The 13,620-nt window shown below is 41.8% G+C and overlaps 1 protein-coding gene across 1 annotated transcript in view; it reads left to right on the top strand.

The window, feature by feature from the left end:
* c20h2orf81 (chromosome 20 C2orf81 homolog) overlaps positions 1 to 10,560 on the top strand; it is a 104,578-nt gene extending 94,018 nt beyond the window's left edge. Inside the window, exon 3 of the mRNA NM_001386385.1 lies at positions 9,957 to 10,560. Coding sequence (NP_001373314.1) covers positions 9,957 to 10,145 — 189 coding nt within the window. The 3' untranslated portion in view covers positions 10,146 to 10,560. The remainder of the gene's footprint in view (positions 1 to 9,956) is intronic.
* Positions 10,561 to 13,620: the final 3,060 nt, after the last annotated feature.

Here is a 13,620-nt window from a genome sequence, read left to right as displayed (position 1 = left end):
GACCCGAGGCCAGCTGTAAGCCAGTGCATCCGTGCCGAGAGCACTTGGTCAGGGAAAGGACAATTGGCAATGAGCGATATCAGGGGAAGCAACAGAATGATCTGGGCTTCCCCGAATCACGCCCATATCAGCTGAACAGACTCGGGGTGGAGTCTCCATTCTCCAGGACGTAAGGCTGCCGTGAGAGTGCATCGGCTGCACGGTTGAGCTTGCCTGAATATGAATGACGTGCAGAGATTTCAGCCGCGGATGACTCCAAAGGAGCAGATGGCAGGCGAGCTGAGACATGCAGCGAGAGCGCATACCCCCCATACGGTTGATATACGCCGCCGCCGTACTGTCCGTCCTGACCAGCACGTGTTGGAAAAAAACGGTGGAGAGCGAGGAACACTGCCAACAGCTCCAGGCAATATGCGTCTGTTGAAACGACAACAAGACTGGACTGGACAGGCCTGTAGGAACGAGGGGTCGCTTCAAGGGCTAAGGACGCGGCGACACAGCGCAGTAACAGAGACTCGGTGTGCGCGCGCGTGCCATGCGCGTCTGGGGACTCGATCGTTAAGCCAGTTCTGAAGTAGTCTCATATAGAGTAATCCGAGCGGCATGAAGCGGCTGCGGATGCCATATGCCCCAGGAGCCTGTGAAAAAGCTTCTGTGGGACCACTATTTTACTTTCGAGCTCTTTCAGACAGTACAGCATCAGCATGAGCGCGCTCTCCGGAGAGGCTCGCTGCCATGGTGATCGAGTCCAGCTCCAGCCCGAAAGAAGAGATCCTCTGCACGGGGGCGAGTTTGCTCTTTTCTCGGTCGACCTGAAACTCCAACAGGTGGAAGTGCCGGAGCACTTTGTCTCTGTGCATAATCAATTGCTCCGAGAGAGGGCAAAAATCAGCCAGTCGTCAAGAAAATTGAGTATGTGCATGCCCGCGAGCCAAGGGCGCTAAGGCACCCTCCGCGGGCTTAGTGAGGACCCGCGGAGACAGAGAGAGCCCGAAGGGGAGAGCTTTTTCATTGCCAAGCTCGACCTTCAAACGCAAACCGCAGAAACTGACGGTGGCGAGGAAGAGTGGAGACATGGAAATACTCGTCCATCAGTTCTAATGCTGCAGACCAACCCAGAGGACGAACGCACCGGAGGATGCACTTCTGCGTGAGCATTCTAAACGGCAGCTTGTGCAGACAGTGGTTCAAAACGCGCAGATCTAGGATTGGCCGTGACCCACCGCTCTTTTTGGGCATGATGAAGTGTGGGCTGTAAAACCCGCTCTCCATCTCGGCTGGAGGGAGCGGCTCGATTGCATCCTTCGCCAGGAGGACAGCAATCTCCTCTTGCAAGACAGGGGCAGACAGGGGGCTGACCCTGGTGAATACACGCTCGTGACTTTGGGGGCCGTTTCCCAAACTGAATCGCATAGCCGCGTCTGATTGTGCATATGAGCCACCGCGAAGAGCTGGCTCGCGCTAACCAGGCAGGCAGAGCTCTCGCTAATGGACTCATCGCTAAAATCGGTGACGTACCAGCAGTGGGGCAGCGCGGAGTGGGTGTGCTGATCCGGGAAGCGGGCAGGTCCCACGGAAGAGCTGGAGGTGAGAGATTTGCTCTCACTCCGCACCCGAGCTCTGGAGGGGAGGCTCGAGGGATGGGAGAAAGGAGACCGTCCTCCCAGCGCTCATGAGCCACTGGTGAAACGCACCAAATCTGCAAGCTAGAAAGCATAGCGTCCCAGACTGGCAGATTTCGGGCTGTCACATCCGGGGAAGTGGAAAAGTGCTCTTTCATGATGTTTTCATGGCAGTAAAAAGTGCCGTAGGAAATGGGGCCCCGCCCTCCAGCGGGGAAAGAGCAAGTTCCCTCTTCTCCAGATGGCCTGCCCCAGGGATGCTTCGCGGTCCATTGCCGGACTTAGCGGCATTCTGGGCTAGGGGGCTGCCTGCTTCCGAATTGCTCGGCGCGCTCGCTTCGCCAGAGGCGTGTGCGGGGGCGGTGCAGCTCTCGTAGGCGGGCGCCTTCGGCGAGGAGCAGGTATGAATGGCAAGGCGGGCGGAGCGGGCTTACGGACCGCCGATAAGACATCACCCATCAGACTGCTCTCTCACTGCCTCGAATTCCTGGGTGAATTCACAGACGGTGTCGTCGAACATGCCAGCTTGGGATATGGGGAAGTCAAGAAAGCGGACTTTGTTGACTTCGCGCATATCAGCTGGGAGTGGCGCTCCTGGATCACTAGTGTGGACATCGTCCTCCCCAACGCACACGCTTAGTCAGTGGCGATGCAAAGCTCATAAGCCTGGGTTGGACCCACCCTCGTGCAGCTTGGCCAACGCCTGTGCTTGGTAGCGCTGGTAGGTGGCTATTGCATGCAAGGCAGAAGCAGCCTGGCCCGCAGCCTTGTAAGCTCTAGCTTCGAGGGAGGCAGATAACTTACAGGCTTTGGATGGAAGACGAGGCGGACCCCGCCAAGAAGAGGCGCCGCGCGGATTAACCGCCATCGCGCACTCAACCTGAAGAATCCCCACATACCCCCTGGCCGTTCCACCGTCAAGAGCCCGAGTGCCCGCTGCAGAACAGGGCACAACTGGGGTGGTTTGCCCTTTTGCAAAGGCTAGCCGCATTCTTTACTGCGCAACAGTCATGGCATTGCAATGACGACATGAACTGCTCGCGAGCAGCGCATCAACATGCTGGACCCCTCAGACATGCAAATCAGTGCTCGTGCCCATCATCCGAGGACAGGAAACCACCGCATCCAGAAACGCACAGTCGGAGCGCCGTCCTGAAAAGGACGTGCTGCACGACTGTGTTGCTCTTTCTGTGAAGTTTGCAACTTTATACGCACCGCTCTGGAGGACCGGACTCAAAGAACGCCAGGCAAGGGAGAAACCCAGCTCGACCGTCTGCCGCTGCGTGTACACACTCTGGACTGGGAGAATGCTCTCGTTCACTCGGAATCGCTGGATCACAGCAGGAGGAACCATCATCGACTCGATCAGAAAGTCTCTAAAGCGAAAATAATGGCGTTTGTTCGCTCCAGGTGTGCTTATATGCTGGGATAATTGGCAATGAAGCACACCTGTGCAAGCTTACGCTGCTAATTCATTGCATTCATTGGCCCGTTTAATACTCTTTCAGACAAGCGGCTTCTGAACCGAATCCTTCCCATACTTGGATTTTCAATATCAAATCCACTGTATAGCACTGAAGTTCCCCAACCAAAGGGGAACCCTAGTTAATAATAATAATAATCCTCGTCATTATCATCATCATCATAATTATATTATTAATATTATTATTAAAGTAGGATTTTTTTATTTCCTAAAAAATACATTTTAAATTTAATTTCTTAATAAATTGCCTTGTCTATTTATTTATATGATTTATATATGATATTAGAAAACGTGTTAGCTTTTGTAGGTGATTTCATGTTAAATTAGAATCAATTAACTGGCTGACAGAAAGTCTGTGTGCATATACCTCATTTTTAACTTAAGTGAAGTTTTTAAACTAATTTCGAGAGGAGCACGTGATATAATTGACTGCAGCTGGCCACCTATCTACACTCATTAGTTAGCCAATCAGATCTATCCTAACTCACAGTAAGTAGCCTAGCTAGATATTACTCCCTTATCTTCGTTTTCCGAAGAAGCTAATGACAGGTCCACTCCAGCACCTCCAAAAATTTACTCACAGGACAAACCGGATCCTCAACATATCCTACTATTCTTCAACTACAATACCACACCACAAGCTCCTGCCACACCCCCTATCCCCATCAGACAATATACCCGCAAACACTCTGCCTCCCCGGGGCATCAAGGAAAGGATTAAAAAGCAATATTGGATTTGGACACATTGCAGCAATCATTAATTCTAAACACAAATTAAACTAATCTCCCGGACAATAAAGCAACTCTTGGACTTCCACCTCACCTCTTCCAGCCTGCAGCTCCCGATTCCAGTGCACACTCCAGTCCTCCTCTTCCAGCGATCCTAACCACCTACGGGCTACGTACCCCGCCCCTCCACCTTGCGTACTCCTGCTTTTTCCCCTCTCATTTTTACACACTTGCAGCTACTGCAGACAAGTGCTAAGTCTAGTGAAAACAGAAATTACTTGTCAACTTTTGTCAATTTGTTTATGCTTTTAGTGAATTACGTTTGCAAACTGACCTAATTTTCTGAATTTCTCATTCCAGGTTTTGTCTATTGGATCACAGCCGATCTCGGCGCTCCCTTTCCATAACCTCACTAGCCGTCCACCAACGCTGAACCAGAAATCACAGAGCAATTCCCCGTTAAGCACATTCATATCAGCCTTACTGAAATGGGCATTAGAACGTTTCTAAAAATGTCTAATAAAGGCTCTTTCATCTCCTCATAATTCTGCCTTTTTCAGCATTAACAGCATGATTCTGCCTAATGAAGATGCTTTAAATTATCACCTTATAAACCAAGCAATCTCTCTAATCTAGACAGCTGCAACGCTCGGTTGCAATCAACATTACACCCGCCTTCCTATGTAACCCGATTTCTGGCATTAACCCGAGGTCACAATTATATTTCGTAGTCCGTTTAACATTCGGATGCAGAAGTAGCACACACATTTATGCCTTAAAATGGTCCGCTGGATTCTCGCCAATAACTACACCGTTTGCATGTAATTCATCTACTAGAAGTTTCCCGTTTCTCTCTCCCTAATATCCTCCAGCTAAATTTAGTGACCGGTTTTCTAATATTTGCATTCCCATCGCGGAAGAACCTCCAGCTTAAGCACTCTATAGAATTCTTAAGCATCAATTTGGAGTGACAGAATTTCAAGCATCCATAGGCTACTTGGATAAATCGACAAACTAGTCCCCTTTTATATTATGTAAGAAAGATCACGCTAAGCACAAACTGCTCTCCATCTTAGAACATCAAACACACATGCGCACTATCCCGCAGGGATGCCTTTTCGTCACTCACCTACTTCATCTCGCAGCATCAATCTCCGGAGTAGAAGAGAAATGATCTAAATCCGATCTTGGCCGTAGCAAACTCGGCCTGAAGGGCGTCGCACACCGGAGGCGCCGACGGCGCGGTGACGCGGCGCGCTTACGACAGGGGATAGAGGGCTAATGCACACCAGTCACACGCATTCATACGCTATCAAAAAATAAACTAATCAAATGTACAAATAGCGCTCCGCAGCGCGGCAGAATACGAAGTGTCCAGAATTGTGGCTGGGTACTACGGACAGCCGCATTGTCTTCCATAGTATTTATTTCCTTCTTATGGAAGTCAATGGTTACAGGTTTTCAGCTTTCTTCAAAATGTTGTCTTTAGTGTTTAACACGGGAGTCACCAACCTCCATGAAACAGAGCTACTTCTTGGGAACCGATTAACGGGGAGGGCTACCAGTTTGATAAACACTTCTCAAATAACAATTTGCTCAATTTACTTTTAATTATAATTTAGGTTTGGTAATAATTAATAATATTCATCCATGTGAAGATGCTGATCACAAAAGTTCTCACAAAGTTACCAACAATGAGTTAACAGGGTAGGAAATACCCTGTAATTAACACATCAATGTGCAACACTTTATTCTTATATATCTTTGCAAATATTTACATTTTTAAATGATTACTTCTATATTAGAGAAAGCTTACTAGTAAGTGGCGCTATGGTGAGCTATTTTTAGAACAGGCCTGTGAGCAACACACAAGATCAAGACCATGTTTGGTGACCCCTGGTTTAACAGAAGAAAGAAATTCATAAAGGTTTGTAACCATCAGGTGGCGCTTAAAGCATGTGACCTGCCTTATGCTTTCCTTCCTTAAGCGCTGGAATAGAAGCCATTCATTTATTAGCTATCCAATTCCATCCTCAGTATATCCTTTTTACACAGATGCTGCCCCCTCTGTGGGGTATATTATCAGGGCCGCCGACGCGCTTCTAACAGGCGATATAGTGGAGAAATTAATAGTCTGCCTCCAATATTCTCATGCACAGTTACAACGAAGTTGCCGTTTACTGCACTAATAAAGGGCGTTATCATTAACCTGCTTTAAGGCGGCTCTCCATCGCTACATTCTGAATTAAAAAAAAAATGTATTAATTAATTAATAAAAAAAAAAAAAAATATATATATATATATATATATATATATATATATATATATATATATATATATATATATATATGTATAAATAAATAAATTTAAGAAAATTATAATAATCATAAATAATAATAATAATAAATAAAAATTTAATTCTAACTGTTCTACATGTTCCTAGTTGCATAGGAAATCGCTGACTCTCTTTTTGTTTTGCTTTATTTTCAGAAACAGGTATCAGAAGCAGAGCCGCAGCTGACCCCATCTCTCCTTTTAAGATGATAATCCCATAACCACAGCATACACAATTTGCATCAACATTCATTTATACATTTTAAGTTGCCCCAGAACACCTCATCAGTTGATCACTGCTCAACATATCCACACATTCCATTTCCCACACAACACCTCATTTCTGTTTTCCCCGCCTACAATCAGTCTATACGGCACATGCTTGCATTCTACAAACACATTCAAGACAACTCCAAGAGCTATTTAAGTGGAATAAAATTCTTCCACAAACTCATGTACGGCTCCATTTCTGATTCTACTGCTAATTCACAAACCAGCCTTATTAAAGGCATTCAGAATCCCCCCCCCCCCCCCCCCCCCCCATATACCAGATTGCCCATCACACACACAACATACTCTCCAAATGCATAGCACAATCAGAAAAGGCTACCTATCCTTTTATACAGACCACACTCTAGATGCAATGTATATTCTCATCTTTTTCGGATTTCTCAGATATTCTGAATTTACAGTAACACCAAATTTCGATCCCGCTATCCACCCACCATCACAGATACGACCTTGATTGACGAGGAAACAATTTCCTTTCTCATCAAGCAAAGTAAACAGATCAATCCAGAAAAGGAAATTGCATCTTCATATTCAATATTCCCTCCTCCACAAGCCCCTTCCAAATACTCCTAGCTTCATACACTATAGGAAAACACTAAGCGCAAGTCCCCTAGCCCCCTTTTCACACCAACTCTGCTCGGGTTCCCGCAGGAACCTGCTTCACCCTTTGCTCCAAGGAGCCCTCTTTACATTTCCTTTTTCAAATAACTATATCCAGCAGCCAGATATAGCATTTCAAGCCTTTTGGGGAGTTTCTTCGAATACACGGCTGCTGTCCCTAGCTTCATGCATTTGGGGAGCTCTCGAGAACCACCTGATCTCGTACTCCCCTCACATGCTCTATGGACCTGGCGGGAGCCCTGGGCTCAACTATCTCCGAGCTTAGGGTTCTCTCCCGGGACAGCATGCCAAACCTGCTAACAGTTGTCAAGCAATATCTAAGTGTGAACTCTTGAAGTGAAGTTTTTAAACTAATTTCGAGAGGAGCATGTGATATAATTGACTGCAGCTGGCCACCTATCTACACTCATTAGTTAGCCAATCAGATCTATCCTAACTCACTATAAGTAGCCTAGCTAGATATTACTCCCTTATCTTCAATTTCCGAAGAAAAAAAAAATCCACCCCCTTTCTCCTCCTTTTTTCCTTTAAAAAGGGGAGCTCTCGAGAACCACCTGATCTCGTACTCCCCTCACATGCTCTATGGACCTGGCAGGAGCCCTGGGCTCAACTATCTCCGAGCTCTGGGTTCTCTCCCGGGACAGCATGCCAAACCTGCTAACAGTTGTCAAGCAATATCTAAGTGTGAACTCTTGAAATGCTGTTTTGCAATTTTGCAGTTTACATCTTGTAATTTATATTGTGCTTTTCAGTTCTCAATTAAATTCCATGGCCAAAACAAGGTATTTCTGTACCTTAGTCAATGGTATGGCCATTTTTAATTTCTGACAGCAATGAAAATGAACATATAACATTTGCTACTGTTCAGATGACGGTTGAGATGACAAAACAGCTTTTTAGAATTTTAAAATGTATTTTTAGAATGATTAAATCTATCATGATCAGGAAAGACTTTTATAAATTCAGAATTGTATTAATTCTGTTGCGGAACTAGCGAATGTGCGACACACAGTCCAATAAATTATAAAAAACTAAATTTTAAAATAGATGATATATCTGAATCTGAGGTTTTGAACATTATAGACTCACTTAGAACTTCAAAACTAAAAGACACTTATGGATTAGATTCTGTGTTTTAAAACATACAAGGATATAGCTGGCCCCTTTCACCCATCTAATAAATCTTTCAATTACATAAGGTATATACACAGATGCTTGGAATAGTGACACCAATTTTAAAAGCTGACGAGCAAACAAATGTACAAAACTATTGGCCGGTTAGTATTGCCTACAGTTGTCAAAGTAGCAGCGAAATGGGTAGTAATGCAATTGATTGCCTACTTGAATGTGGGACATAAATCTTTACATCTAATGGAGTTTGGATTTAGAGCTTATCACTCAACCGAATCTGCTAATTGTTATCTTATAGAGTATATGAAATCCAAACTTGACAGAGGTGGAGTTATACAGTAGGAGTTTTTTTTTTTCTTTTTTTTAGATTTAAAAAGGACATTTGACAGTAAATTATGAAGTTTTCCTTTCAAAGCTCACTCCTTTTAAATTTTTATCAGAGGTGATTATGTGGATGACTTCATATCTAACAAATAGGAAACAATGTGTGCGCTTTGGTAATAGTTAATCAGTATACAGAATCAGTAATTGTGGAGTACCTTTAGGATACATTTTGGGCCCTATCCTGTTTAGTCTGTATAAATGACCTCCCACAAGTCTTTCCTATTAATATTCAGATGTATGCTGATGACACATATCTACTGTATATGTGCATATTGGTTGTTTGAATCATATATTAATTTGAGTACAAGTAAAACGGTTTGTATGTTTTTTCACAATCATTCACAGTTACCCATCATGTTGATGTATTTGTTAAAGGAGAAAAGCTCAGGGTTGTCTCTGATTTTAAATATTTAGGTCTAATTTAAGATTCACTACTGACATTCCAAAAGCATGGAATGAAGGTCACTTAAACTGTTAAATTTAATCTGGCCAACTTCAGGCATATACGACCTTAAATGACTAATGAAGAAGGAAAACTTTTTATGCACTCCATGATTTTTGTTTTAATTTTACAAAATGTCTTACTAGTTGGTCACACGCTCTTAAAATCTTAAAATCAGTTGAATCACTTTATAAACAGGCACTTAAAGTATTTGATCAGAAGTCTATTAGGTATCAGGATTGTAATATAATACAAAAACATTATTTATTGAGCTTTGATAATATAAAATATATGAAATGGATATGGTCCACCTCCATTATGTAAGTTTGTGACATGCAAAAATAATAATGGTCAAGCAATACGATCTGTTACCAGGGGAGACTGAGCTGTGCAGTTTAGACGTACAACTTTTGCACCATTAGTTTTCTCAGTTGGAGCCAGTCATTTTAGGAAGAACACACTTCCTATTGATTTGAGGGGTGTTACAAATTATTCAACATTTAAATACAAGTTAAAGAAATGGCTAAAAGTAAATCAAGTTTGTAATCATGTAGAAATATTTTGCCTTTACATTTTAAGAAATTCTTTTTACTTGTTTTATCCCTTTGTTTTTACTGTTTTTGTATGTGTGTAGATGTGCTTTTTGATTTTAGGTTGCCTTTTAACATCTGGCAGGGGGCAACTGATGACAATTAGCCCTTGTGGCTAACTCTGGCTTATTTACAGTTTTACTGTTTATTAATGAGCATTGTCCCTGTTAAAATAAATAAATTAAAATTCATTAGAACCTTTTTTTTGTTAATATAAAATGAAGTATACAGTAATACAGATTTATTGCTTATGTAAGTGAAAATGTAACTTGTAATAGTAGCATTTTAAGTCATTCATTGAGCTCATGCACAAACTACCTGTTTTCCAGCTGATATCCTACTCTGTTTGGTGGGCTCAAAATAACCTGGTGGAGACGGTTGAATGTCTTCTCCTCGGGAGAGATGAAGGAGATGATCGGGAACATGACCCCTTTTGGCAGGAAGACACAGAACCTCAGCCTTGTTCTATTGACTCTTGGGCTGAAGGCTGTGTGCCTGTGCTCCACACCTCCCAGTAACTCCACAGTGCTCTATTACAAGTATGAAAACATGCACTGTTGGTGTGTGGGAGTCAGAAGAAAATTGTATGACTTTCAGTTTTTAGCACTCCTTATTTTGGGTGACATTAGTCTGGTTTTTATTACCAGTTTGCAAAAAACTTGCAATATTTGCTAAATGTTGATGAAAGACTTTTAATTTCAGACAGAAGCTGTTTTGTTGTAGTTTTTAAAAATCCTGCAAAAAAAACACATGTACACAACAGTTTTCTGAATTGTCATAATATTTTTTTGAGCAGCAAATGATCATATTATAATGATTTCTGTTAATATGACACTAATGACTCTGCAGAAATGATTCGCCACAGGAATAAACTACAGTTTAAATATATTCATATATAAAACATTTAAATAAATCGAATTGTATATATCACAATATTGGTGTGCTTACTGTTTTTGGCATTTTATATTTACTGTATTCAGTCTTGCCCCACCAAGCAATATTGTGTTTAAGGTAAACTTGTCCAACTGCTCGTTAATACAAATTTCTAATCAGCCAATCACATTGCAGCAACTCAATTTAGGCATATGACATGGTCAAGATGATCTGCTGCAGTTCAAACCGAGCATCAGAATAGAGTGGAGGAACTATGACGTCACTTTGTAGGCTAATCGGCTGCTAGCATAAAACTGGTTCCCTTGTGAAGATCCCTATAGGATTTTCCCATAGGCTTTTCGAAGATTGCAAATAATAAGCTCTGTGTTCAAACACTGTTCATTACACTTACACGTTTTGTCCAGCCGGATAATCCTCACACGAAAATACAACTTTGAGCACTTTTGGATCTTAAATGCAAACGCAAGAGTTGAAAAGCTAACATTAGGCTATTAACGGACTACAGAGCCCTCGGGGCGCTCGTCTGTGACGTCAGCCCCACCTTGCAACAGACGACTTTTCAAGCTTATTTTCGGAGGCCAAAATGGCGTCTTGGTGGATAGTCGTGTGATTTTCGTTCTGGCGGTAGTAATAGTAATGTGATTAATATAGTATCTGCTTAATATAGTTTCTGCATTGTTGCACCGATTTTCTCTTAAATGGGAAGGAGAAGACGTGATTTAGCTAAAGTAATGGATGTCGAAGTTGGCGCAGAGGTTGAAGTCGGCCTGAGCAACAGGTTCAAGGCACTTGCTGATCACCCTGCTACCTTTGATCATGAGAAACTTGGTTTGGCGACACCCCTTCCTGCGAGTCCAGCAAAAAGTCCTCCATCTAAAAAATCCAAGAAGAAGCCTGAAACTAGTGGGGAGTTCACCAACATTTTGAATGCCATCCATACATTGTCTGTTAAACAGGACGCTACTTTACAAAAATTGACCGCTATTGAGACTTCGGCTGATGCTACAACGAAAGCCGTAGACAACCTGTCGTTGGAGGTGCATAAGCTTGTTTCTGATGTCAAGGAACACTCGGAAAAAAATTGCAAAATTGCAAGTGACATTACAGAGCTTCAGACTTCTGATAAGGATGTCAGATCTCGAATTGAGCAGCTTGAGAGATACAGTCGGCGCTGGTGTTTAAAAGTGCATGGGGTTCCCGAAACCAAGAATGAGAATCTACACTCTATTGTTTTGAATATTCTGGAATGTGTGGCACCTGACATTCGCGGCAAGCTCAGCGATGCATTAGATGTTATGCACCGTGTCGGGAGACGTAACCAGGACGGAGGTCAGCGAAGCATCATTATTAGGTTCTCTACAAGATCAATCCGAGACAACGCCTGGAAGGCGGCGAAGGACAACGCATATTTAAAAGAATCTTGCCTACGCATTTCAGAAGCATTGATTCCTGCAGATGCTGCTGCGCGTGCAAAGTTATGGCCAATCGTCAAAAAAGCAAGAGAGGAGGGTAAGAAAGCATCCTTCTCTGGTCCCTTTGCGTTCATTGATGAACAGAAGATTGAGGCCTCATAAACTGTAAATTGAATGAAGTCCGTGAGACTTTTTTCTCCCCTTAATTTGCATAATGCAGTTTAAATAAATTTTTTTACTGTTGCCGGTGGTTCTGCTGGGTTTTTTTTTTTTTTTTTTTTTGCACTGCATTGAATTCTCTTGTTTGTTATGTGTTCCTTTGAATTTTCTTCATTTATTCTAGCCTCTCCTAATGTTTGTGGTTTAAGAGATCATACGAAAAGCTTTATTTTTGTATTGTAAGCGTACTAATGCAGATTTTATTTTTGTCCAAGAAAGTCATTCTGTTGAGTCAGATAAAACATTTTGGCAAACGCAGTGGGGAAATGTGATTTATATGAGTCATGGTTCTAACCGTTCAGCTGGTACTTTAATTTTGACTCACAAATTTAGAGGTGACATTTTATTTCTATTATATCTTTAATATCTGATGAGGGTAGATGGATCGTCTTAGTTTGTAAAATCGAAAATGTGATTTTCATTTTGTGTAATGTTTATGGACACAACACAAGAAGCGCCAATGTATTTATGTTCAAACAATTGGGTACCAAACTTATTAATATTCAGAGGCGTTATATTAATGCTTATGTTATTATAGCTGGTGATTTTAATGAAACTCCAGATGACTTACAAGACAGATTTCCTTCCAGAACAACAACTAAAGCTGATAATATTATTTTATGGTTATGTGAAAATATTTCAGTTGTTGATGTATGGCGTTTTTTTTTAATAATGACAGGAGTGGCTTTACTTGGTCCAACAAATCTGGATCACTTAAGGCCAGAATTGATCTCTTTTTAGTTTCCCATGCTATTTTAAAAGATTTTTTTTTCTGTTAATCATCGCTTTTCTCCATTTACTGATCACATGTTAATTTATCTGGACCTTAAACAAAATAGGATGCCAAACAATACAAGAGGCTACTGGAAATTTAATAATCGCTTATTGGAAGACACCCCATTCAATGATTATGTATCTCAGCTGGCTAAGCGTACTTTAAGTAATATGGAAAAAGATCCTTGCTCTAGCTGGGAGCTTTTCAAATTTAAAGTTAGAGACTTTGCCATAAACAGGAGCAAACAAATTAAAAAAGAAAAAAATAATGAAGAATTTCAAATTATTTATAGATTAAGTGTGTTAAAGCAGAAAAATAATCTTAGTAAAGAAGATGAGATAGAATATAGCATTTGTGACATGAAAATTTTAAATATGTATTCAGAAATTGTTAAAGGTGCATTCATACGCTCTAGAGCTAAATGGATTGAAAAGGGCGAAAGAAATACTGATTACTTTTTTGCTCTTGAAAAAAGAAACAGAAAAAAATGTCTCTTTCTTCTTTAAAGGTTGATGGGGTTCTTTGTACAGATCCTAATATTATTTCATCCTTTGTATACAATTTCTATAAAAAATTATATACTTCTGAGTTTTCTCAAGAAAAATGTGATGGCTTCTTTGTATCTGTCCATGATAAAGTTCCTAATATTAGTGAGGATTTTAAGTTGCTATGTGACGCTGATATATCTATTGC

This window comes from Danio rerio, chromosome 20 (assembly GCF_049306965.1).
Source record: "Danio rerio strain Tuebingen ecotype United States chromosome 20, GRCz12tu, whole genome shotgun sequence".
Classification (NCBI taxonomy): Eukaryota; Metazoa; Chordata; class Actinopteri; order Cypriniformes; family Danionidae; genus Danio; species Danio rerio.
Note: the sequence above shows the minus strand (reverse complement) of the source record. Positions and strands in the feature narration are given on the sequence as shown.